General features: G+C 37.5%; 2 protein-coding genes across 3 annotated transcripts in view; one reads left to right on the top strand and one right to left on the bottom strand.

The window, feature by feature from the left end:
* LOC107196871 (uncharacterized protein C14orf132) overlaps window positions 1-27,077 on the top strand; it is an 893,178-nt gene that overhangs the window by 234,671 nt on the left and 631,430 nt on the right.
* Window positions 1-27,077, bottom strand: part of si:cabz01090165.1 (LRR and FN3 domain-containing protein) — a 391,809-nt gene that overhangs the window by 38,968 nt on the left and 325,764 nt on the right. For both annotated transcript variants that reach the window (XM_049483443.1, XM_049483442.1), the window contains exon 5: window positions 356-797. In XM_049483443.1, coding sequence (XP_049339400.1) covers window positions 356-787 — 432 coding nt within the window. In that variant the 5' untranslated portion in view covers window positions 788-797. The remainder of the gene's footprint in view (window positions 1-355; window positions 798-27,077) is intronic.

Raw genomic sequence — 27,077 nt, 5'->3', positions numbered from 1 at the left:
ACAAAAAATGCATGAAGTACACTTGAGTGGACAGATAAATATTTCTTTATCGAATAAAGATAGAATATATATTTTTTTCAAACCTTGTTTTACATCCCTAAGGATGTATGAAAACACTTAGAAAAAAAATCCTGACTGAGTTTATTATAATTCATGCATGAGAGGGTTAAAAACCAAACCAGGGTTATTCCACCAAATATTGATTTCTGAACTCCTAAAGCTACTTTATAAAAATGAACTTGTTTTCTTGGCATTATTTTATTTTGAATTTGGGAGAAATGTTGTCTGTAGTTTATAGAATAAAACAGCAATGTATGTATATATTATATATATATATATATATATGTAGAATGACCTGGAAGGCTCCGTCGGAGATGCTGTGCAGCTGGTTGTTGGCGAGGATGAGGTGGCGCAGGTTGACCAGGCCCTGCAGGTGCGTGTCGTCCAGCATGGTGAGGCGGTTGGCGTCCAGGTGCAGGGCGTGGAGGTCCTGCAGGTCGGCGAAGGTGTAGGGCAGGATGAGGCTGATGGTGTTGCGGGAGAGCGTGAGGTGGATCAGGCTGCTCATGTTGGCGAAGTCGCGGTGCCGCAGCGTGGTGATGAAGTTGTCCATCAGCCGCAGCTCGGCCGTCTGCCGGTCGATGTTGGGGGGGACGAACAGCAGGCCGGTCTTGGCGCAGAGGACGGTGTAGGACGGCAGCAGGTTCTGACACGTGCAGCGCTTCGGGCACAGCATGGAGGCGGCGGGCAGCCAGAACAGCGCCAGGCACAGCAGAGCCCTCTCCATGACTGATCTCCTGCAGACAGAACGGAGGGAAACACAGCGAGAGAGAAAGAGGGGATTCAGTGAGAAGAAATTACTGTAAACTGAACAAAATGATCAGTAAAACTTACTTAAAAAGGTTTCGCAAATTTATGCATTCACTTTTTTAAAGTAAATTTAATTTAATGCAAATTTAAGTAACTTCAACTCGGTTTCAAGACTTAAATAGAGTTACACAGAGTAAATAAGTGAACTGAACTTCAGTCAATCCTTTCTTTTAGTAAACTTTACTTCATTTATTTTTACTGAATCAATCCTTTCTTTTAGTAAACTTTACTTCATTTATTTTTACTGAATCAATCCTTTCTTTTAGTAAACTTTACTTCATTTATTTTTACTGAATCAATCCTTTCTTTTAGTAAATTTTACTTCATTTATTTTTACTGAATCAATCCTTTCTTTTAGTAAATTTTACTTCATTTATTTTTACTGAATCAATCCTTTCTTTTAGTAAACTTTACTTCATTTATTTTTACTGAATCAATCCTTTCTTTTAGTAAACTTTACTTCATTTATTTTTACTGAATCAATCCTTTCTTTTAGTAAACTTTACTTCATTTATTTTTACTGAATCAATCCTTTCTTTTAGTAAATTTTACTTCATTTATTTTTACTGAATCAATCCTTTCTTTTAGTAAACTTTACTTCATTTATTTTTACTGATTCAATCCTTTCTTTTAGTAAATTTTACTTCATTTATTTTTACTGAATCAATCCTTTCTTTTAGTAAACTTTACTTCATTTATTTTTACTGAATCAATCCTTTCTTTTAGTAAACTTTACTTCATTTATTTTTACTGAATCAATCCTTTCTTTTAGTAAACTTTACTTCATTTATTTTTACTGAATCAATCCTTTCTTTTAGTAAACTTTACTCCATTTATTTTTACTGAATCAATCCTTTCTTTTAGTAAACTTTACTTCATTTATTTTACTGAATCAATCCTTTCTTTTAGTAAACATTACTTCATTTATTTTTACTGAATCAATCCTTTCTTTTAGTAAACTTTACTTCATTTATTTTTACTGAATCAATCCTTTCTTTTAGTAAACTTTACTCCATTTATTTTTACTGAATCAATCCTTTCTTTTAGTAAACTTTACTTCATTTATTTTTACTGAATCAATCCTTTCTTTTAGTAAACTATTACATACAAAATATTAGCTAATTACAATTACTTAATTTATACAAAATTACTCAAATAATTTCTTATACGTAATATATTATAATTCCTGAAATTTAAATATGTTTATTTAAAACACATATTCAAATATTTAAAGGTTTGTTTTGTAAAAAGACCAGGTCTCACTGTCTCAACACATGGATGGCATGTAATACATTCTTTATTAGTATACTAGTATAAAGAATGTATTACATGCCATCCATGTGTTGAGACAGTATATTAAATTTGTAGGAATTATAATATATTATGTGTCATAAATTATTTGAGTAATATTGTATAAATGAAATAATTGTATTTAGTAGTAATGCAGAAATGAAGTAAAGTTTACTAAAAGAAAGGATTGATTCAGTAAAAATAAATTTAGTAAAGTTTAATTAAAGAAAGGATTGATTCAGTAAAAATAAATGAAGTAAAGTTTAATAAAAGAAAGGATTGATTCAGTAAAAATAAATGAAGTAAAGTTACTAAAAGAAAGGATTGATTCAGTAAAAATAAATGAAGTAAAGTTTACTAAAAGAAAGGATTGATTCAGTAAAAATAAATGAAGTAAAGTTTACTAAAAGAAAGGATTGATTCAGTAAAAATAAATGAAGTAAAGTTTACTAAAAGAAAGGATTGATTCAGTAAAAATAAATGAAGTAAAGTTTAATAAAAGAAAGGATTGATTCAGTAAAAATAAATGAAGTAAAGTTTACTAAAAGAAAGGATTGATTCAGTAAAAATAAATGGAGTAAAGTTTACTAAAAGAAAGGATTGATTCAGTAAAAATAAATGAAGTAAAGTTTACTAAAAGAAAGGATTGATTCAGTAAAAATAAATGAAGTAAAGTTTACTAAAAGAAAGGATTGATTCAGTAAAAATAAATGAAGTAAAGTTTACTAAAAGAAAGGATTGATTCAGTAAAAATAAATGAAGTAAAGTTTACTAAAAGAAAGGATTGATTCAGTAAAAATAAATGAAGTTAAGTTTACTAAAAGAAAGGATTGATTCAGTAAAAATAAATGAAGTAAAGTTTACTAAAAGAAAGGATTGATTCAGTAAAAATAAATGAAGTAAAGTTTACTAAAAGAAAGGATTGATTCAGTAAAAATAAATGAAGTTAAGTTTACTAAAAGAAAGGATTGATTCAGTAAAAATAAATGAAGTAAAGTTTACTAAAAGAAAGGATTGATTCAGTAAAAATAAATGAAGTAAAGTTTACTAAAAGAAAGGATTGATTCAGTAAAATAAATGAAGTAAAGTTTACTAAAAGAAAGGATTGATTCAGTAAAAATAAATGAAGTAAAGTTTACTAAAAGAAAGGATTGATTCAGTAAAAATAAATGAAGTAAAGTTTACTAAAAGAAAGGATTGATTCAGCAAAAATAAATGAAGTAAAGTTTACTAAAAGAAAGGATTGATTCAGTAAAAATAAATGAAGTAAAGTTACTAAAAGAAAGGATTGATTCAGTAAAAATAAATGAAGTAAAGTTTACTAAAAGAAAGGATTGATTCAGTAAAAATAAATGAAGTAAAGTTACTAAAAGAAAGGATTGATTCAGTAAAAATAAATGAAGTAAAGTTTACTAAAAGAAAGGATTGATTCAGTAAAAATAAATGAAGTAAAGTTTACTAAAAGAAAGGATTGATTCAGTAAAAATAAATGAAGTAAAATTTACTAAAAGAAAGGATTGACTGAAGTTCAGTTCACTTATTTACTCTGTGTAACTCTATTTAAGTCTTGAAACTGAGTTAAAGTTACTTAAATTTATCTGAAATAAAATTTACTTAGAAAAAGCAAATGCAGAAAGTTGCAAAACTTTTTTTTAAGTACATTTTACTCATCATTTTTTTTTTTTTGTTTTTCGGTTACATTTTTTTTTAGTCATCCAATTTTCTCCCCAATTTACAAGCACTAGTGATGCCCCAACACCAGGAGGGTGAAGACTAGCACACGCCTCCTCTGATACATGTGAAGTCAGATTAGCATCGAGTAGCATCACAGCGCTAACGCTCGGAGGAAAGCACAGCGACTCGGTTCTGATACATCAGCTCACAGACGCAGCCTTGTGCTGATCCACATCACCCTAGGAGAATGTTTATTATTGTAATGTTCATATTAATACATTTATGTATAACCATTAATTAACTCTATTGTTTTTTTAAGGTGGTAATGTATTGCTATTTTATTTTTATTGCACTACAGCAATACTTTATCAACCACAAAACAACACCTAGCAACCAGTATTAAAATAAAACATTAACCCTTTGATGTACAGTAAGTAATGAAGAATGGCATATTTATTATAATTTTATCAATGTATATTAGCTACTATAAGGAACTCTTATTTTAAAGTTTAGGAAATGTGTGGGTTTTTTTTGGCGTATAAAAAAATTACCTATACCGTGGTTAGCGGCTAATGCCGCCCAACAGCTCTACACTGAGGAACCCTAAGTATTCCAGTAAGCCAGGACGCTATTAGCTAGCGGTTTTTCCCACGTGGCTTGTTTTTAACAAACATGCAGAATACAGTCAAATATACTCACCTCCCAACAGCGAAAGAGCTAGCGCTTAGCGCGGTTAGCCACTAATGCTAATGCTGCTCCAGCAGTGCTAGCAGGGATTAGCATCAAGCTACAGGCCGATATTGTACTCACCTCCGAACAGCAAAAGAGCTAGCGCTTAGTGCTGTTGTTAGCGGCTAATGCTACTGCTGCTGCACCTAGCCTTAGTGCTGGAGAAACTTCACTGAAACTCACCCTTAAAACGAACTCTGTACTTCAGCAAAGTGAATTTACTGCTCCTTAATACCTGACTGATAGAATTCATACATAAGGAGCACCGGATTATAAGGAGCTCTGATGATTTTTGGGAAAATTAAAGCATTTTAAGTGCAGCTTATAGTTAGAAAAATAATGTACAAACTTGAACTTGAACATTACTGGTGATTCATCGATTAAACTTATTGATATCGACCCCAAAAACAGTGATTTTTGATAAATCGCTAGTGTTTTAATTTATAGTTTTAACTTTAACAGTGTTCATATACTACTTCTAACTCTTACATCAGCATTAATAAAGCTGACTCAGGCTAGTTTAAAGCGTAAGTTCATAACTTTACTTCACCAGTCGCTCCATACTGAAAGGTCTGAGGTTGAGCTGTAGCTGAATTACAGCAGGCCTTGCTCCGGACTGACCTCAGAGTCCTCCTGATCCTCCTTATCAGTCAAAATGACATCAAGACACAGACAAGACTGAGAACATCCAATCATCGTCTCAAGGCCAAGAGCCGGAGCTGAATAATACACAACTTCTGCACATAGTGGAGCAATAGTGCTGCAATACAGCAAACTGAACCTACAGAACACTATAGACCAAACATCCGTGACATCTGCTCATCCAGCGTCTCTCAAAAATACAGATAATATAGATATAAAGTCCTGAAAAAGAGTTTTAGGAAGGATTTACACCAAAAGTTAGAATATTGCATTAGAAAAGCATAGCTAGAACTTCATAAAACACATTATTTGAAAGCTCTTATATCTCCTTCGTTACCTAGGTACAGATCCCTCCCTCAGAAGAAGTCTGCTGGCTAATCCTGCTGTGTACTGTGTCTGAGGATCTTCTATTGTTTAATGGATAAAATGTAATTATTTTAATGTTTGTAGAAACAAGAAGCTTCTTGTAATTATCAATATGCTTGGTTAGTATAAAATCATTGGTGTAAATTAGAATTAGAATTAGAAACATTAAAGGGACATGTATGTTATATACTTATTATATACTGATTTACAAAAGTATATAAGTAAAATAGGTCTACGATCTCTACAAAAACATGTTCATGAAGTTCTAAAACACATTATTTGAAAGCTATTATATCTTCTTCATCTGCTGACTTGCTACAGACAGTAGGTATAGATCCCTCCCTCAGATGAAGTCTGCTGGCTAATCTCCTTTTCTACAAGCATTATCCTTTCAGATTGGAAGTGAATTCAATTTCACCCATCAAACTATAGAAGAATCTTAGACCAGCTCTATCCTTACCAGTTTCAGTCCCTTTCAGAAAGAGCCGTTTAAGGGCTCTGCTACTTTTATGCAAATGAGCTGTTTATGCAGATGGCTGTTGCTGGCCATGCCCCTTTTGTTTGCCCAAGTTCATGCTTAATTAAATGTAATAGAAGCATAAAACACATTATTTGAATGCTCTTATATCACCTTCATCATCTGCTGACTTGCTACAGACAGTAGGTACAGATCCCTCCCTCAGAAGAAGTCTGCTGGCTAATCCTGCTGTGTACTGTGTCTGAGGTTTTTCTAATGTTTGATGGGTGAAATTTAATTCACTTCCAATCTGAAAGAATAATGTTTGTATAAACAAGAAGCTGCTTATAATGATGGATATGCTTGATTAGTGTAAAATCACTGGTGTGAATTAGAATTAAAAACATTAAAGGGACATATTGTTATATACTTATTATATACTGATTTACAAAAGTATATACATAGAATAGGTCTACAGTTACTTACATAAAGATAAAGATAAAGATCTCATTAGCTCTATTCTTATGAGTTTAAGTTCCTTTCAGAATGAGCCATTTAAGGCTCTGCTACCTTTATGCAAATGAGCTGCCGCTGGCCATGCCCCTTTGTTTTCCCATGTTCATGCTTAACTGTGATAGAAGCATAAACACATTATTTGAATGCTCTTATATCACCTTCATCATCTGCTGACTTGCTACAGACAGTAGGTATAGATCCCTCCCTCAGACAAAGTCTACTGGCTAATCCTGCTGTGTACTGTGTCTGAGGTTCTTCTATAGTTTGATGGGTGAAACACATTTTTTAAAAGCTCTTATATCTCCTTCATCATCTGCTGACTTGCTACAGACTTTAGGTACAGATCCCTCCCTCAGGCGAAGTCTGGTGGCTAATCCTGCTGTGTACTGTGTCTGAGGTTCTCCCATTGTTTGACGGGTAAAATTTAATTCACTTCCAATCTAAGAAAGGATAATGTTTCTAGAAACAAGGAGTTTCTTATAATGATCAATATGCTTGATTAGTATAAAATCACTGGTATAAATTAGAATTAGATTTAGAAACATATTGTTATATATTTATTTCATACCAATTCACAAAAGTATATACATAGAATGGGTCTATGGTTATTTACATAAAGATAAAGATACGGATAAATATCTCACCAGCTCTATCCTTACCAGTTTCAGTCCCTTTCAGAACAAGCCGTTTAAGGGCTCTGCTACTTTTATGCAAATTAGCTGTTTATGCATATGGATGTTGCGGGCCACGGCCCTTTTGTTTCCCCATGTTCATGCTTAATTAACTGTGATAGAAGCATAAAACACATTATTTGAAAGCTCTTATACTTGCTTCATCATCTGCTGACTCGCCACAAAGAAAAGGTATAGATCCCTCCCTCCGAAGAAGTCTGCTGGCTAATCCTGCTGTGAACTGAGGTTCTTCTATAGTTTGATGGGTGAAACACATTTTTTTAAATGCTCTTATAACTTCTTCATCATCTGCTGACTTGCCACGGACAGTAGGTACAGATCCCTCCCTCAGAAGAAGTCTACTGGCTAATCCTGCTGTGTACTGTGTACTGAGGTACTTCTGTTGTTTGCTGGGTGAAATATAACTCATTATTTATTAGAATTAGAATAGCAGAATTAGTCGTTATAGGATATTTCATGTATTTACCATTTTTTAAATATATCTTTTAATAATTTATTAGTATTATTAGTATTAATAGTGTTGATTTAATCTGTAAAGTGCAGGGAAATTATGCTAATGCTAATGCTGGTACTGATGCTGCTGCTGCTGCTGCCATGCTTTTCTATGGCACTATGAATAGGCAGCAGGATGAGCGATAGAGCGAGTGAAGAAGACTGTGTGTGTGTGTGTGTTTTAGAGAGAATGTGTGTGTGTGTTTTAGAGAGAGTGTGTGTGTGTGTGTGTGTGGCAGGACACACACACTGTAGCCCATCTCTGCTGGCACAGTGCTAGTTCTAATTGCCCTCCACCACGTCAAACATGACACTCGCGCGCCAGATTCTGCCTCTCGCAATTCATTAATAATATATTTATTTTTCTATATGATACTGCAAGGCCATCTTGCATCCCTTTTATTAATATATGCACTCATATATTTATATATTTACTCATTTATTCACGTCTTGCGAATGCGAATCGCGCTTCCCGTGCTATCGCGCGCCGCCGGATGCTAATGAACATCAGAACTGGGCCCTGCTTTTGTTTATTGTTTGCGCGTACGGCTTCCATTTTAATAACTTTTACATAAAAGCACATAAATGTAATTATTTTCGGCGCCCGGCGAGCAGCCCTCTCTGAATATCAAGGAGCTTTTGGCGTGCGGAGAGATGAAAGAGGCTTGTCATCTGCAGAGAAAGAGGAAGAGGAGGAGGGACCAGGAGGAAGGAGGACAGAGCAGAGGATGAGTGTATGAGCTGTTTTAATACTATACACCCCCCCCCCAACACATACACACTACCGCGCTCAGCCATCAGGGGGAAACGTTGAGCTGCGAGTGTGTTTTGTAGTAAAAAAAAAGAAAGCATGAGGAGATACAGCAGGAGATACAAGGTTTGGTCGCATGAGTGCTTTCGGGTGAGAGGCGTTGAGCAATTCTGCAACTGCAATTCATCCAGAAGGCTTTAAAACACACACACACACACATATATATATATATATATATATATATACAAACATATATACACATTAAAGGGACATATTGTTATATTCTTATTATATACCGTTTTACAAAAATATACTATGATCTATAGAAAAACATGGCCAAAAAGCTCTATTCTCAGCAGTTTCAGCCCCTTTCAAAACGAGCCGTTTAAAGGCTCTGCCACTTTTATGCAAATAAGCTGTCACTGGCCACGCCCCTTCGTTTTCCCATGTTCATGCTTAATTAACTGCGATAGAAGCATAAAACACATTATTTGAAAGCTCTTCCATCTCCTTCATCATCTGCTGACTAACCATGGACAATAGGTACAGATCCCTCCCTCAGAAGAAGTCTTCTGTTGTTTAACCCCTTAACAGGCAGACATTTTTGTAAATGTTGTAATAGTACCTGATATTCAACAGCACCGTAATCTGTTGTACTCATACTGCTCTGTAATTAATCTACAGTTACAGTAGATACAGAATCACCAGCACCGTAATCTGTTGTACTCATACTGCTCTGTAATTAATCTACAGTTACAGTAGATACAGAATCACCAGCACTGTAATCTGTTGTACCCATACTGCTCTGTAATTAATCTACAGTTACAGTAGATACAGAATCACCAGCACCGTAATCTGTTGTACTCATACTGCTCTGTAATTAATCTACAGTTACAGTAGATACAGAATCACCAGCACTGTAATCTGTTGTATCCGTACTGCTCTGTAATTAATCTACAGTTACAGTAGATACAGAATCACCAGCACTGTAATCTGTTGTACCCATACTGCTCTGTAATTAATCTACAGTTACAGTAGATACAGAATCACCAGCACTGTAATCTGTTGTACCCGTACTGCTCTGTAATTAATCTACAGATACAGTAGATACAGAATCACCAACACTGTAATCTGCTGTACCCGTACTGCTCTGTAATTAATCTACAGTTACAGTAGATACAGAATCACCAGCACTGTAATCTGTTGAACCCGTACTGCTCTGTAATTAATCTACAGTTACAGTAGATACAGAATCACCAGCACTGTAATCTGTTGTACCCGTACTGCTCTGTAATTAATCTACAGTTACAGTAGTTACAGAATCACCAGCGCCGTAATCTACAATACTAATTAAATTAACCAGATTAAATACAGTAGAGAATGCAGCATATAAAGAGGATGGACCTTGGGTGATCTGATTCAGACTGTCAGGTGATAAAACACTCTCTCTCTCACTCTCTTGCTCTTTTATTCTCTCTCTCTCTCTTTTCACACTCCCTCTCTCTCTCCACTGAGGCGAGTGTAGTGTCAGCTGTTTCAGAAGCACATATTTGCAGAGCGCTCCCCTCTGACAGTGCAGCAGAGTGATGCTCCTCACATATCAATGAAGCTAGCGTTATTAGCGTGAAACGCAATTACAGGAAAAAAACGCTAATGCTGCTAACAACAAGTGAAAGGGCACGGTCACCAACAACCACCAGCGACAGCCTGCGAGGTTTCCCATCATGCAGTAGCTTCCTGTCACTGTTAATCTGCTTATTCTATCACCTGCCTTAACGAGCTTTTCTTAACGAGCTCTGCTTAACGAGGTATTTCACTGTAGCATACAAAAAGAGTCATTCAGATCGCAACATTAGCATTTCTTCACTTAACGAACGTTTATTTGTAGACTAGTAAATACATAAATATCCACATTCAGTGCAGACCATGAGACTCCGCCCACATATCCCACAGGTCACTGCAACATTCTTTAGCCTACATGAGATATAGCCTTTAGTTCACCTCCCAGCACTGGTGTCTTGGGTTCAAGTCCCTAACTGGGTGGAGTTTCTATATCCTTCCTGTGTCTTTATTGGTTTCCTTCTACAGTCCAAAAAAATCCACATGAACATCAGGAAAAATCGTCAAAAAATTGGATACTTTAAATTGTACAAAAATGTGATACTCTGAATTCGCCAAAAATTGAATACTCTGAATTTGCCAAAATATTTAATATTCTAAATTTGCAAAAAATAAAATAAAATACTGTAAATTCACCAAAATTTGGATACTCTAAACTGTCCCAAAAAATGATACTAGATTTTTTAAAAGAAATTATTCTGTAAATTGTCCAAAAATAAATGATAAATGATGTAAATTGTGCAAAAAATATATATACTCTAAATTGTCCATAAAAATTGGATACTCTAATTTGTCCAAAAAAATGAATACGTTAAATTTGCCAGAAAAATAGATAGTGTGAATTGTCCAAAAAATATACAATACATTTTCCAAAACAATTGATACTCTAAATTTGCCAAAAAATTGGTCACATATTTTTATTTGGTTGTAATTCCTCCCCTGTCCCTATGGTGGCAGTGTTGGGATTTTATCTCAGATTTAAAGCCAAAAATGGGAGTCATGGGGTAAGGAATGATGGAGGTCCAGAAGAAGCTGCTGTTTCATGTCTTTGTTTGAGGAACTTTAAGGACAAACTTAATCGTAAGTGTTTCATTTTTTTTGTTATTAGACGAATCTTGGTACTTTGTTCTGTGTATCTTTTTCAGAAAGATTATTACACTTTTTAAAAACTAATTTCTACTCAAAAATATTTTCTTAAGTCACCATTACTGCCATTACCAGTAGCATTGAAACATTTGTGTGAATTATCCAGATTTCCAATTTTTGGATTCTTTTTTGTAAAAACTAGACTGGGGAATCTTTCTTTTTGTTGTCTATGGTGTGAATGAGTTTTAGATTGTTGGTGTATTGTAGGTGAATTGTTGGGGTTTAGTACCTTTTAAATTGCATTTATATAATAGTATCCTTCTCACGTTTAAAACTGTATACCCATATATGTATCAGCACTTTGTGCTGGGTCAGTGCAGTCCGATGTAGTCTGGGTTGAGGATAGTTGTTTTCAGTTGAGAGTATGCTGTGTGTGATTGGCTGCCGCTTATTAACGGGATGTGTGAGATTGTATAGATGAGTACTGAGAGTAAAATGTGTGTAAAATGTCTATAAAAGCACTATGCAAGTGCAGCTTAACTCATTCATATATTCATGGTATCTATTTTATTAAATTTATACAGGTTCATATTTACATCAATGTACAAAAAATATATAATTTGCACATGAATTAATTTCATACATGAACTAAGATACATACATTTAAAAAAATCTGAAACTCCGTCTATATTCCTCTATATCTCTCTGCTGACAACTTTTATGGAAATGCAGATTTCATTTTCCAGCAGGACTTGTTACACTGCCCACACTGCTAAAAGTACCAATTGATTATATATAATACTAAAAGTTTCTAAGACACTGATTTTTGGGTATTTAATATAATATAAGCACGTTAAAGTTTGTCCAAATAATTATGAATGCTTTAGAGTCTACTTGATTTAATGCACGCATAGTGTATAGTATATAGTGTATACAGTATGTGTAATATATATAATATATATATATATATATTACAGTACTATACACACACCCACCCACGCAAACACACACATGTCGCTCTCGTTCTCTTCCAGCTCGGCTGGCTTAACACTTTCCTCCCTCCCTCCCTCCATCCCTCCCTCCATTCCTCCACACCTGCCATCTTCTCTCCCAGCGTGAGGCGGTGAGTCAGCCCCAGCATGGGCAGGGATAAGAGGGATAAAGGGAGAGGAATTACGCTCAGTCGCCTCCTCTGGATCTGCCGTGTTCCTGTTTTAATATCAGGGATTGGCTCGTCAGGAAAACGCGTGTAAGAGTTTACGCATAAAGGGATTTCCTCCCATATGCTTTTCTATAGGCGTTAAACAAATTCTCTCCGTACGGACTCCAGACGCTGAGAAATAAACCCAAATTAAATTAAAGCAGGTTAGAAAACAGAGAGGGTCCGGTTCACTACATAATATTATTTTATATCTGAAATAATACAAACCTATATCCTCCTGAGAACTGAGCATTTACCTGACATTTTTAACTTCTCCAAGCTATTTGAGATTACTACCCCTGTAAAAAAGGAAGTATATTTAAGAGCTATAAAAAGTATGTTCAAATTAGGTAAAGAATACTATAAGTGTATTTTCAATGTAATATAAAAATTACATTGTAATATAAAAATGCACATTAAATATACTCTCTCTGTATTTCCATAAAATGTGTAAATATATAATGAACTTTAGCTTTATAAAGAGATATGTACTGGATATATGGATATATTTCCGAATATATTTTTTGTACATTTTTAGCAAAGTTACATTAGTCACCTTAAATACAATGTATCATGTTACTTTTTGGAAAGTAAATAAAATTACTACAATAAATTACTACTACAGTAAATTTGTAAGACGAAAAAAATTGTAATACAGTATATTAAAATATATTTATATACCCAACGAAGAATACTAGAAGTGTGCTACTTACAAAAGAGAGGAACAAGACACATATATATTTGTACTCTAATGTAAATATATTTAACATTAAATTTTTGAACATTATTAATATACCTGGTGTATAATACATAGTGATTCATTACATTACATTACATTACATTTGGCAGACGCTTTTGTCCAAAGCGACTTACAATAGTCAAGTACAATGTAAAATAAGTTTAAAGGAAAAACATCTTTGGATAGGGATAAAAGGAGGTCAAAGGGGAATAATAGGATAGAGGAGTGAAGGAGAGGAAGAAGGAAATGAGGTTAGAAGTAGTTAGTGTGTTAGAGGTGTTAGGAGAGTAAGTGCTCTTTGAAGAGCTCTGTCTTCAGGAGTTTATTAAAGATAGCGAGAGATTCTCCTGATCTGGTAGTAGAAGGTAGTTAGTTAGAGGTGTTAGGAGAGTAAGTGCTCTTTGAAGAGCTCTGTCTTCAGGAGTTTATTAAAGATAGTGAGAGATTCTCCTGATCTGGTAGTAGAAGGTAGTTAGTTAGAGGTGTTAGGAGAGTAAGTGCTCTTTGAAGAGCTCAGTCTTCAGGAGTTTATTAAAGATAGTGAGAGATTCTCCTGATCTGGTAGTAGAAGGTAGTTAGTTAGAGGTGTTAGGAGAGTAAGTGCTCTTTGAAGAGCTCTGTCTTCAGGAGTTTATTAAAGATAGCGAGAGATTCTCCTGATCTGGTAGTAGAAGGTAGTTTGTTCCACCATTGGGGAACTCTGTATGAGAACAGTCTGGATTGCTTTGTGTGAATGTTTGTTTGGTAAAGCGAGGCGACGTTCACTGGAGGAGCGCAGCGGCCGGGAGGTAGCGTAAGCCTTCAGGAGCGAGTGCAGGTAGGAAGGAGCCTGTTCTGTCATCACCTTGTAGGCGATTGTAAGAGTTTTGAATTTGATGCGAGCATCAACTGGTAGCCAGTGGAGCTCAATGAGCAGCGGGGTGACATGTGCCCGTTTTGGCTGGTTGAAGACCAGACGTGCTGCTGCGTTCTGGATCATCTGGAGTGGTTTTACTACACAGGCCGGGAGGCCAGTTAGCAGGGCATTGCAGTAGTCGAGGCGTGAGATGACGACCGCTTGCACCAGGAGTTGGGTGGCCTGTTGCGTCAAGAACGGTCTAATTTTTCGGATGTTATAAAGCGCAAAGCGGCAGGACCGAGCAACTGAGGCCACATGGTGCGTGAAGGAGAGTTGGTCATCAACCAGAACACCCAGGTTCCTAGCAACCTTTGTCGGTGAGAGAGAGAGAGTCGATACTTATAGAAAAGTTGTGTTGAAAAGATGGTTTTGCTGGTATAATTGATACAATTGTAATACTCATTAAATGTATTATAATTTTACTGTAAGCATATTTAAATACATTAAGTAGATTAAATGTTTAAATGTTACTTTAGTATATTTAAAATAGTTATATTTTAGTACAGTTAAGAGCATTTAAGTAATTTAAGTAATACTTTCGTACTATTTTTATACTGTAATTAAAGTATAATAAGTACAAAAAAAATGTGTTCCATTCTATCACTCTTTAAATATACTGATTAATAATAATGTGATTACAAGAACACTTTAGTGCACTATAGCATAATAATGCTTAGTATACTTTAATCTACTTACTTTAACTAGATTAGGTCCTAAGAAGTATAAAAAATAAACTTTGTCTTTTTACAGGAAGTCATTTTTGCTAAAAAAATAAAAAATAAAAAAAAAACAATGTCCTCGTATGTGGACAGTAGTTTATTTTAACATTTAAAAATGATCTTTGCCATTTGGGATCAGAAGGACACAATTAGTGCCAAAAAGGAAGAAAATAAACTAGTTTCAAACATAGAAGTGAAGGATAATGTTTACCTGGTCCTATTTTGTCTGGAATTGCTGTAAAAACCTTTGACTGGGCTTTCTATGTTCTAATGTTGTCATGTTGTGACCACTAGATGGTACGGGTAGTGTCTCCGTATGAGGCCAATGGGTCAATGTTTTAATAAATTAAGGTATAATGGTGCAGAGAAGCAAAAATGTAATGTCCTCATATGAGGACACTGGGTCTCAAGAGGTTAACACTTACTGAGCCGTTCATTTTAATTTGTGATTCGTATTTTTTTTTCTTCTGTTTATAGAATTTATTTTGTTTATAGTGAAATGCAAAAAATCTTTTTTTATGTTTGTTTTCCGTTTTTGCTTACATCCATCCTTTTCCATTTTCTGCGAGACAGATGCACCATTTACAGGTTACTTATGGGTTAAAAAATGCAATTTATGAAGGAAAAAAAGCAAAAAAAAAACAAAAAAACTCTCATTCTGTCAATCACATCACCGCCAACATGACACCTCCCCACAATCGCCGTTCCCCCTGTTTTTTTTTTTTTTTTTTTTTGTTATTGTCCTGACTCTGCCCTAGCCTTTAGTGTTGTCACCTTGTGTCTTTGTTTGTAACCCCGCCCAGTTGTTACCAGCCCCAGGTGTTCCTCACCCTCCTTTTCCTTGTGGAGTCTTTTGTGTGTTACTGTGCCATGTTTCTGTATCCGTGTCAGGTTTTCTATTTGTTTTCTTAATCTGTGTTTTATATTTAGCTAATACTTTTATTACGTTTATTCCTTTTTTTCTCTTATGCTTTTCTCATGTTAAGTTCTCCGTTTATTCCTTAGTGTTCCTTTTTTTTTGAAGGAAATTATCCCTGCAGTTACGTCCGTTTTCTCAGCCTTTTCAGTGAGACAGATGCAACATTTACAGGTTACTTATGGGTTAAAAAAATGCAATTTATGAAGGAAAAAAGCCCCCCAAAAAAAAAAAAACTAATTCTCATTCTGTCAGTCACATCACTGCCAACACACACACCCCTCAGCCCCCCCTCCCCCCGCTCGCTGTGTGTATTGACAGGATGCATTAATAATTCAGAAAGGACACGGGCGAGTGTGTGGATGTTTGACACACTGTGTAAAATTTAACCCCTCGCCCGCCGCCAGCCTTTCATACCGAGCGCTGGGCACACGCTCGCGGCGTCCTCACCCGCGTGAGCGTTTAACACGCCCGCCCAGCGTGGGGCACGTGCCCGGGTACGGAGGAGGTACAATGGGAGACGCTCTCGCGCTCGCGAGAGAAACTGGGGCATTACGCTGTTTTCCATATGAATAGTTAATGGAGTGGCACAGAGGCTACATAATGAGGGCATAGTGGGAGAGGAACCAGAGAGCTATAAACTAGAGCAGCGGCTGGAGTCTGAACGAACACACACACACACAAATAAGTATACACACTACCGGTCAAAAGTATGGATACACCTAGTGAAGAGGTAGAGTTAAAGGTATACAGTAGGGGAGTGACGAAACACTAATATCATGAGACGAGATTTAAAAACAAAATTAAAAAATTAAAAATGGCTCATATAACGCAAACCTAACAGACTGGTTTCTCTCACACATTTTTAACTGTACCGCGGAGCTCACCTACTATCGCGCAGAGCTTTTTAACTGTACCGCGGAGCTCACCTACTGTCGCGCGGAGCTTTTTAACTGCACCGCGGAGCTCACCTACTGTCGCGCGGAGCTTTTTAACTGTACCGCGGAGCTGACCTACTGTCGCGCGGAGCTTTTTAACTGTACCGCGGAGCTCACCTACTGTACCGCGGAGCTCACCTACTGTCGCGCAGAGCTTTTTAACTGTACCGCGGAGCTCACCTACTATCGTGCAGAGCTTTTTAACTGTACCGCGGAGCTCACCTACTGTCGCGCGGAACTTTTTAACTGTACCGCGGAGCACATCTACTGTCGCCTGCAGCTTTTTAACTGTACCGCGGAGCTCACCTACTGTCGCGCGGAGCTTTTTAACTGTACCGCGGAGCTCACCAACTGTCGAGCGGAGCTTTTTAACTGTACCGCGGAGCTCACCTACTGTCGCGCGGATCTTTTTAACTGTACCGCGGAGCTCACCTACTGTCGCGCGGAGCTTTTTAACTGTACCGCGGAGCTGACCTACTGTCGCGCTCAGCTTTTTAACTGTACCGCGGAGCTCATCTACTGTCGCCCGCAGCTTTTTAACTGTACCGCGGAGCTCACCTACTGTCACGCGGAGCTTTTTAACTGTACCGCGGAGCTTTTTAACTGTACCGCGGAGCTCACCTACTGTCGCGCGGAGCTTTTTAACTGTACCGCGGAACTCACCTACTGTCGAGCGGAGCTTTTTAACTGTACCGCGGAGCTCACCTACTGTCGAGCGGAGCTTTTTAACTGTACCGCGGAGCTCACCTACTGTCGCGCGGAACTTTTGAACTGTACCGCGGAGCTCACCTACTGTCGCGCGGATCTTTTTAACTGTACCGCGGAGCTCACCTACTGTCGCGCGGAGCTTTTTAACTGTACCGCGGAGCTCACCTACTGTCGCGCGGAACTTTTGAACTGTACCGCGGAGCTCACCTACTGTCGCGCGGATCTTTTTAACTGTACCGCGGAGCTCACCTACTGTCGCGCGGAGCTTTTTAACTGTACCGCAGAGCTTTTTAACTGTACCGCGGAGCTGACCTACTGTCGCGCGGAGCTTTTTAACTGTACCGCGGAGCTGACCTACTGTCGCCCGGAGCTTTTTAACTGTACCGCGGAGCTCACCTACTGTCGCCCGGAGCTTTTTAACTGTACTGCGGAGCTCATCTACTGTCGCGCGGAGCTTTTTAACTGTACCGCGGAGCTCACCTATTGTCGCGCGGAGCTTTTTAACTGTACCGCGGAGCTCACCTACTGTCGCGCGGAGCTTTTTAACTGTACTGCGGAGCTCATCTACTGTCGCGTGGAGCTTTTTAACTGTACCGCGGAGCTCACCTATTGTCGCGCGGAGCTTTTTAACTGTACTGCGGAGCTCATCTACTGTCGCGTGGAGCTTTTTAACTGTACCGCGGAGCTCACCTATTGTCGCGCGGAGCTTTTTAACTGTACCGCGGAGCTCATCTACTGTCGCGCGGAGCTTTTTAACTGTACTGCGGAGCTCATCTACTGTCGCGCCGAGCTTTTTAACTGTACCGCGGAGCTCACCTATTGTCAAGCGGAGCTTTTTAACTGTACCGCGGAGCTCACCTACTGTCGCGTGGAGCTTTTTAACTGTACCGTGGAGCTCACCTACTGTCGCGCAGAGCTTTTTAACTGTACCGCGGAGCTCATCTACTGTCGCGTGGAGCTTTTTAACTGTACCGCGGAGCTCATCTACTGTCGAGCGGAGCTTTTTAACTGTACCGCGGAGCTGACCTTCTGTCGCGCAGAGCTTTTTAACTGCACCGCGGAGCTCACCTACTGTCGCCCGGAGCTTTTTAACTGTACCACGGAGCTCACCTACTGTCGCGCGGAGCTTTTTAACTGTACCGCGGAACTCACCTACTGTCGAGCGGAGCTTTTTAACTGTACCGCGGAGCTTTTTAACTGTACCGCGGAGCTCACCTACTGTCGCGCGGAGCTTTTTAACTGTACCGCGGAACTCACCTACTGTCGAGCGGAGCTGCTTCCTGATTGTGGTTATGCTCGTGCGATAATGCGTCCACGTCTTTGTGTTTGTGGGAAAACAAGGCTTAGCAGACTAAGGTTACCACGTACGTTCAACACTGAAGTATAAACTGGTTTTAAGATTACAATATAGTATACGGCTATAGTGTATATACAATATAGTGTTACGGCTGATGTTGCTTTTAAAGTGCTCTATAAATAAAGTTTAGTTGATTTAAGTAAAAAATAATAAATTAATTTAATTACTGATATAAATTTGCTTTGTGCCAGTATAACTTTTTTTTTTTTTTTTAATGGCAATTCTCAATTGGGAGCACAGACTGTTTTTTTTTTATATTACCGGGACCGAAAACCTTGAAAGCGTGAGGTAAAAGAGGTGGAGCTAAAAGGGCTCTGGTGTTGCTTTCTGAGAAAAAGCATAAAAGTGAAGCGTCTTATTGGTTAAAAAGCCGTATTGATTGAGTCTGATTGGTGAGGAAGCTACACTGTGTTTTATTCCTCAGTTGGAGATTTTAAATCAGGAGTTCTTTCACTGCGGCTTCAAAAGACGGCCTTCAGCGCGTCGCCGTGTTTGCTCGGATAAATCAATGAAATGTGCAGTAATTATCGCTCTAACTGGGTTTGTGTGTGTGTGTGTGTGTGTGTGTGTGTGTGTATAGTGTGTGTGTGTTCATGCTGTTGCTTTTAGTTGTTGAAGTTGAAGTTGTTGAAGGACACAGGCTAGACCGACTGTCTGAAATGTCATGTTCATTCATCTGAACGGAATTCTCCGGGTCGAGGGCTTTCTCAGAGCAGAAAAGCTCAGATTGGCGGCTAAGAGTGAAATTACTGCTGGGTTTTGGACATTTACAGCGTTCGGCTGATGCTCTTTTACCGAGAAACTTGTAGTTGAATCATTCATTTCGTTACACAGATAGAAAAATGGAGAGTTTAGAGTTTTAGGATGTTTTTTCACGCCTGAAAACAGTCTGAAACAAGATTCTACACTGCAAAAAAACTAAATCTTAGCAAGTGAAATTTTAATTTTAGTCTAAATTTAAGGCAATAAATCTTATTTTCTTCTCTGATAAGACTTTTTGTCTTACTAAGCATTGTGTAAGTGTTAGATTATTTTGCTTATTTATAGAGATAATTATCTTAATCAGTCTTACTTAGAATTTGTACCTTATTTTAAGTCATTTGAACTCAAAATCAAAAAGCAAAATCAAGCAGCAATCAAGTTATTCTGATTCTTGTGTCCAAAAACAGTGACTTTTTGCTTAATTTAGGTGTTACTTCACTCATTTTGAGACTTTACCATTGTTTTTTTTTGTAAGAAATCTTACTAAGAACATTTCGCTTACCCCATTGGCAGATTTTTTTGCTTCATATACATATATAAGTCTTAATTTGCATATATTGTGTCTAGTTTTTGCCAATGGATTTTTTGCAGTGAAATAATTTCTAACATAATATTCTGTACTGTGTTTAGTCGAGTAGTTTTGTCTGGTTTTACACATTAGATTACGAACGGAACAACTAAACAACTAAACCTACAGCTCTGGAAAAATATAAAATAAGAGAGCACTTAAAAATGATGAGTTTTTTGATTTTACCAAATTAAAAACCTCTGGAATATAATCAAGAGGAAGATGAATGATCACAAACCATCAAACCACCAAACTGAACTGCTTGAATTTTTACACCAGGAGTAAAGCAGCATAAAGTTATCCAAAAGCAGTGTGTAAGACTGGTGGAGGAGAACATGATGCCAAGATCTGTGATTAAAAACCACCAGGGTTATTCCACCAAATATTGATTTCTGAACTCTTAAAACTCAGACTCAATATGTCCCAGTCTTTTAATTGACTTGACTACTTGACTACTAAAATTCATGGTTTTGACTTTGACTCAACGTGTCTCAGTCTAAGTTTTGACTCAGACTCTACAACTCCAAGTCTTGGTCTTGACTTCTCTTGGTCAGACTTAATGGTCTTGGTCTTGACTGCGAATAAATGTGTCTTAGCCTCAATTTTGACTCAACTATGCCATTACTCTGATTTTTTTTACATTACATTACATTACATTACATTACATTTGGAAGACGCTTTTGTCCAAAGCGACTTACAATAGTGAAGTACAAAAATAATAGAAGTTAAGATAAACCATTTTAGATAGTAATTAAGGGAGGTCAAAGGGAAATAATAGGATAGAGGAGTGAAGGAGGGGAAGAAGGAGATGAGGTTAGAATTAGTTAGTTTGTTAGAGGTGTTAGGAGAGTAAGTGCTCTTTGAAGAGCTCTGTCTTCAGGAGTTTATTAAAGATACCAAAAATTTTAGGTCTTCACTCAATATTTCCCAGTCTTTTCTCGGCTGGAATACCTGCTACTAGAATGATTGATCTTGACTTGGATTCTGTGTCTCAGTCATGGTTTTGACTCATATTCTATAACTCCAAGTCTTGGTCTTGACTTGGTCAGACTTAATGTTTCCTGGTCTTGACCTTGACTCAGACTCAACTACCAAAAATATTAGTCTTGACTAAGACTCAATATGTCCCTGTCTTTTCTGCACTTCAAGACTTGACTACTAAAATTCATGGTCTTGACTTGAATTCAATGTGTCTCAATCTTGTTTTGACTCAGACTCAGTATTTCCCAGTCTTTTCTTGACTACAAGACTTGACTACCTTGACTTTGACTCAATGTGTCTCAGTTTCGGTTTTAACTCACACTCTACAACCCCATGTCTTGGTCTTTACTCCAGACTCTATGACTCAGAGTCTTGATCTTGACTTGACTTGGTTAGACTTGATGATTCCTGGTTTTGGCCTTCACTCAGAGTTGACTAGTGAAAGTCTTGGTCTTGACTCAGATCCAGTTTGTCCCGGTCTCTGTCTCGACTCATATTTTAAAACTAAAAGTCTTGGCATTGACTTGGACTCGCCTACTGAAAATCTTGGTCTTGTCTTAGAATCAACATATCCCTGTCTTTTCTTGACTACAAGACTTGACTACTAAAACTAGTGGTCTTTACATGAACTCAATGTGTCTCAGTTTTGACTCAGACTCTACAAATGAAAGTCTTGATCTTCACTTGTCCTGAATTCTGAAATGAATTCTGACTCGCCTACCAAAAGTCTTGGTCTTGACGCAGACTCAATGTGTTTCAGTTTCGGTTTTGACTCAGACTCGACAAATGAATGTATTGGTCTTGAATTTGACTCAATGTGTCTCAGTCTGATTTTTGACTCCAACTCCTGGTATTGGCCTTGACTCAGATTCCACTACTAAAAGTCTTGGTCTTGACACTGATCCAGTGTCTCCTGGTCTTGATCTTGATAATCAGACTCGGCTCTAGAGGTCTTGACTTCACAACACTGTAGTCTAAACTCTAAGAACTTGATCTGTTTATTGTGTAGATATCTTAAAACGTTGGATTTGGGTTTGAGAGTCTGAGCATCACTTTAGAACTCTTTTATTTTAAAGCTCAGTAGTTTATTAAGAGCGTTAGTATCAGTTTTAACTCGTTCTCCAGGTGTGTTAATATCAGAACTGAACAGAAAGGAGGTGTGTTATCACTCCATCTCTCGCTGATAGTGTTCATATTCAAGAGCCGTCTGAAAGGAGCGTGATCAGCGGAGATGAATGGGGACGGAGACGCTTCCGTGGAGAGATTCACTTCAGTCTGAACCGTCTGCAGTGATAAGAGCTACACTTTCCCTCTCTTTTATCCAGCGAGAATCCAGAACTTTCATTTCTACAGAGAGAAAAGCGCGAGTGAGGACAGACGACACTGTTCCCAATGCTTAAACGAGAACCTACACAAAGCCCAGTTTCCTGCAGTGTCCTTATTTGCACTGTTTTTCCTTAAAATTCATTTTAAAATAACAATATTCCCCAAATTAATCAGTCATTTTCACCAATGAACCAATCTGTGGAACCCTTTACCAAACAGTATTCAAGAACTGGACTTTTTTAAATTACAACTTAAAAAAAATATATATTTTTAATAAAGTTAAAAAAAAGCCTCAGCAACATCTTAACAAACATCAGCTGTATCAGAGCAACACCTTAAAAACCACTATAGCAGTTACCTTGCATAGCATAGCAACCACATGGAAACACCTTAGCAACTACATGGCAAAACCTTAGCAATCACCTATCATCCCGGTTAGCAACTCCATAGCAACCACTTACCATATTAAAACAATACCTTAGTGAAACAATAGCTGCGACCTGAAAATAACATAGCAATCACTAGCAACTATGTGGCAACCACCAAAAAAACCACTACAGCAGTTATCTTGAATACCACCTGGAAACACCTTAGCAACCACTTAGCAAAACCATGTCAACCAACACATTACCAAGTACTTGTTATTTTGGTTGTTAAAAATAACACCTTTTAACAACCATCAGCTGTATTAGAAAAAACATCTTGGTGAACACCTAGAAACCACTATAGCACTATAGTTACCTTGGATGCCATAGCAACCACCTGGAAACACCTTTGCAAACACATAGCAACTGCATGGCAACACCTTAGCAATTACCTATCACCCATTTAGCAACTCCATAGCTACCACTTAGCATATCCGAGCAACACCTTATCAACCACCTAAAAACACTATAGTAGTTACCATGAAAACCACAGCAGCCACGTGGAAACATTTTAGCAAACACCATCAACTATGTGGCACCACCTTAGCAATTATCTAGCAACTACTTAGCATATCGGAGCAACATCTTGGCGACCGCTTAAAAACCACTATAGCAGTTACCTTGGATACCACCTGGAAACGTTATAGACACCACCTTGGATAGCATAGCAACCACCTGGAAACACTTTTGCAAACACTTAGCAACTACAAGGCAACACCTTAGCAATCGTCTACCATCCAGTTATCAAGTTCATAGCAACCACTTAGCATATCCACACCTTAGCGACCACCTAAAAAACACTGTAGCAGCTGCGTTGGAAACCACAGCAGCCATATGGAAACGCTTTAGCAGCCACTTTAGAAACACCTTAGTAATCACTAGCAACTATGTGGCACCACCAAAGCAATCATCTAGCAACCACTTAGCATATCAGAGTAACATCTTAATGACCCCCTAACAACACAATAGCATTTACCTTGGAAACCATAGTAGCCACGTGGAAACATTTAAGCAACCACTTTGAACATTATAGCAATCACTAGCAATTACATGGAGACACCTTAGCAAGCACCTCTCATGCAGCTAGCAACTCCATAGCAACCACTTAACAACCACCTAAATACTGGTATAGCAGTTACTTTGAAGACCATAAAAGCCACCCAGAAACACTATAGCAATAGCAATCACTGAGCCTAAGCAATCATCTAGCAACCACTTAGCATGTCAGAGCAACACCTCCAAAAAATATAGCAGTTATCTTGTATGCCAACTGAAAACGTCTTATCAACACCATAGCAACCACTTATCAACCTTTTTTTTTAACAGCAACGGACACATTACCATAGCAACCACCTAAGCAATACCATGGCAACATCCATTTGAAACACATTAGTTGTTTCCTTTAGGAAATGCACTTTTCTAATTTTATAGTTGGTTTTATTATTATTATATATGAAGGTAATACTGCCACCCTAAGATTAATGTGTGCCCATCTGTGCCAGTGTGTGCCCGTATGTATGTATGTGTGTGTGTGTGTGTGTGTGTGTGTGTGTGTGACAGCAGAGCTAGCAGTAGAAGTATGTCAGTAAGGTGGTGTTTTGAACACGGGCAGGTTTCTCTCTGCCGCCTCCAGAACACTGGCAGCGAGAGCATCGTCCCTGAGGAGGCTGGCACCTGTCCATCAGGTAACCCCCCCGCGGGCATCTGAACATCTCCACTGTAATACCTGACCACAGAGATCAGGACCAGATCACGCAGGATAACCATCAGTCCTGCAGCTGCTGCTGCTGCTCATCTCACTGCAGCAGATAAAAACTCATTTCTACTGGAATTTTAGTGAAAATTGGACATTGGACATCCAATTGGACATTGGACAAAAATCCAAGATGGTGGCCATTTGTTCAAGATTTCTTTAATATTAATTTGTAGTTTTTCATTAGTTTGAACTTTTTGTCCATCCTATGTTTTGTGACTTTATAATTTAATATAAGTTAAATTAATTTAAAACCCTATGCTAGCGTCTTTTCTGACCAATGTTTATACATCACTGAAGCACTGGATTATAATACTATCATATTAAACTATCAATATATGTCTCTTTTCTGTTCTATTTTCATACATAAGGTGCTCCAGATTATAAGGCACATTATGCGACACTAGTAAGGAACAGGGGAGTGCTGGATGTTAATCTACACAGATTTCTTTCCTGAAAACAGTTTGTTTAGGTGAGTAAAGCACTCCCATTTATTTACAGGAAGCTCAGATTTCCAGATTTTCGCTAAGGCTGGGTGCAGCAGCATTAGCATTAGCAGCATTAGCATTAGCAGCACTAGCCGCAGTTAGCGCTAGTAAATACCATCCGACAGCACTACACTGAGAAACTCTGAGTGTTCCAGTAAATCAGGGCGATATTAGCTTACGGTTTGTCCCACGTAGCTTATTTTAACACGGCAAACACTCAGACTACAGTCCGATTATACTCACATCTAATCAATGCTAATACTGCTCCAGTCTGGGTGCTGGAGAACTAAACTGAAACTCCTGTATAACTCTGTACTTCAGTGGAGTGTCTTTACTGCTCCTTAATACCTGACTGATAGAATTTATACATAAGGAGCACCGGATTATAAGGAGCTCTGAAAAAAGAAAGGATTTTAAGTGCGGTAAGAGCAGAAAAATAGACATTTTGATAGATGTTTCAAATTCAGCTCCTTCAACCACAGACGCAGCTCCTCTTCTCTGGGAGGCAGTGTATATGTTAGCTAACCTAGCTAAATTAGCTATAGCTGTAAATAATAATTTAATATCTAGCTGTTGGGTTAGCATATCTAGATACTTTATAATTATGATTTATTCACATTTACAACTGCTTGACTTATGAAATAACTGCAGTAATCTGATTATGAACACGTTTTGAGTGCATATAGGAATGCTCATAATGTATTTTTTTATTGTGAAGTGAAACATAAAGAGGTTATTTACATGCAACTGCTATAACATTGGTTATTATGTGTTTTTGGCAGTGATGGCAGTGTATAAATCGAAAAGCCACTCCCATCGTCAGTTATGCTGGTATTTCTTATCCCAGAAGTTTTGTAATAAAACTACATTACTGCACCCATGAAAAACTAATCCTACACCAAATAGGCCTATAGGCATCTAGAAATGTATGTTTTGCTATGTATGTTGAATGTGCCAGCTTGTGAACTGCACCAATCCTTAACAGTGTATTAAGCAATATTTATTGCCACTACATATAGTGTCTATTAACACAGCGTTTAATTTAAAGCACATTGCCTAAAAATACATTTTATGAAAGTACTGCTCTGGAAAAAAAATTAATTAATCACTACAGTTTCTGAATCAGTTTCTGTGATTTTGTTATTTGTAGGTTTATGTTTGAGTAAAATGAACATTGTTGTTTTATTCTATAAACTACAGACAACATTTCTCCCAAATTCCAAATAAAAATGTTCTCATTTAGAGCATTTATTTACAGAAAATGAGAAATGACTGAAATAACAAAAAAAAAGATGCAGAGCTTTCAGACCTCAAATAATGCAAAGAAAACAAGTTCATATTCATAAAGTTTTAACAGTTTTAGTGAAATAATCCTGTTTTGTTTAATCACAGTTTTTTTTTCATGCATCTTGGCATCATGTTCTCCTCCACCAGTCTTACACACTGCTTTTGGATAACTTTATGCTGCTTTACTCCTGGTGTAAAAATTCAAGCAGTTCAGTTTGCGACACTATATGTTTGATGGTTTGTGATCATCCATCTTCCTCTTGATTATATTCCAGAGTTTTTCACTCATCTTTTTTTTAAGTTTCCAGAGCTGTATATTTAACGTATATTTAGAAATAAAAAACACACTTTTAGTATTCTTCACCTAATTTGAACATACTTTTAAATGATGCTTTTAAGTATATTTCCTTTTCACAAGTGTAGGGACATGTTAAACATCTAATCTTGATGTTAGAATGAATCTCGGTGCTGTTCTGCTTATATAGCATGTTCCACCTTGCCGCTAGCGGCTAACAGCCGACTCTTCAGTGACACTCCAGGTCATTATCCACTTAAACTGTTCCATCCATCTGTTCCGTCACGTGCAGAAACTTCAGGCACATTTCCCTCAAAAACAACATGTACCTTCTGTTCCAGTGCACTCCAGCCTGAAAAAAACATCCCCCCATTTACCTCACTTACTCACCCGCTAATGCTAGCCCCCGCTCTTCCCTCTCTTTAGCCAAAACACAGGTAATCACACTCTCAGAGACCGCAGTTCACCATTTCTGCTTTTACCAGACCCATAGTAAATCTCACAGAGAGGTTAAAATAAGAGAAAAGAAAA

The sequence above is a fragment of the Astyanax mexicanus genome, chromosome 9, assembly GCF_023375975.1.
Source record: "Astyanax mexicanus isolate ESR-SI-001 chromosome 9, AstMex3_surface, whole genome shotgun sequence".
NCBI classification, from domain to species: domain Eukaryota; kingdom Metazoa; phylum Chordata; class Actinopteri; order Characiformes; family Acestrorhamphidae; genus Astyanax; species Astyanax mexicanus.
The sequence above is the reverse complement of the archived record's forward strand: the minus strand, read 5'-3'. Positions and strand labels throughout refer to the sequence as shown.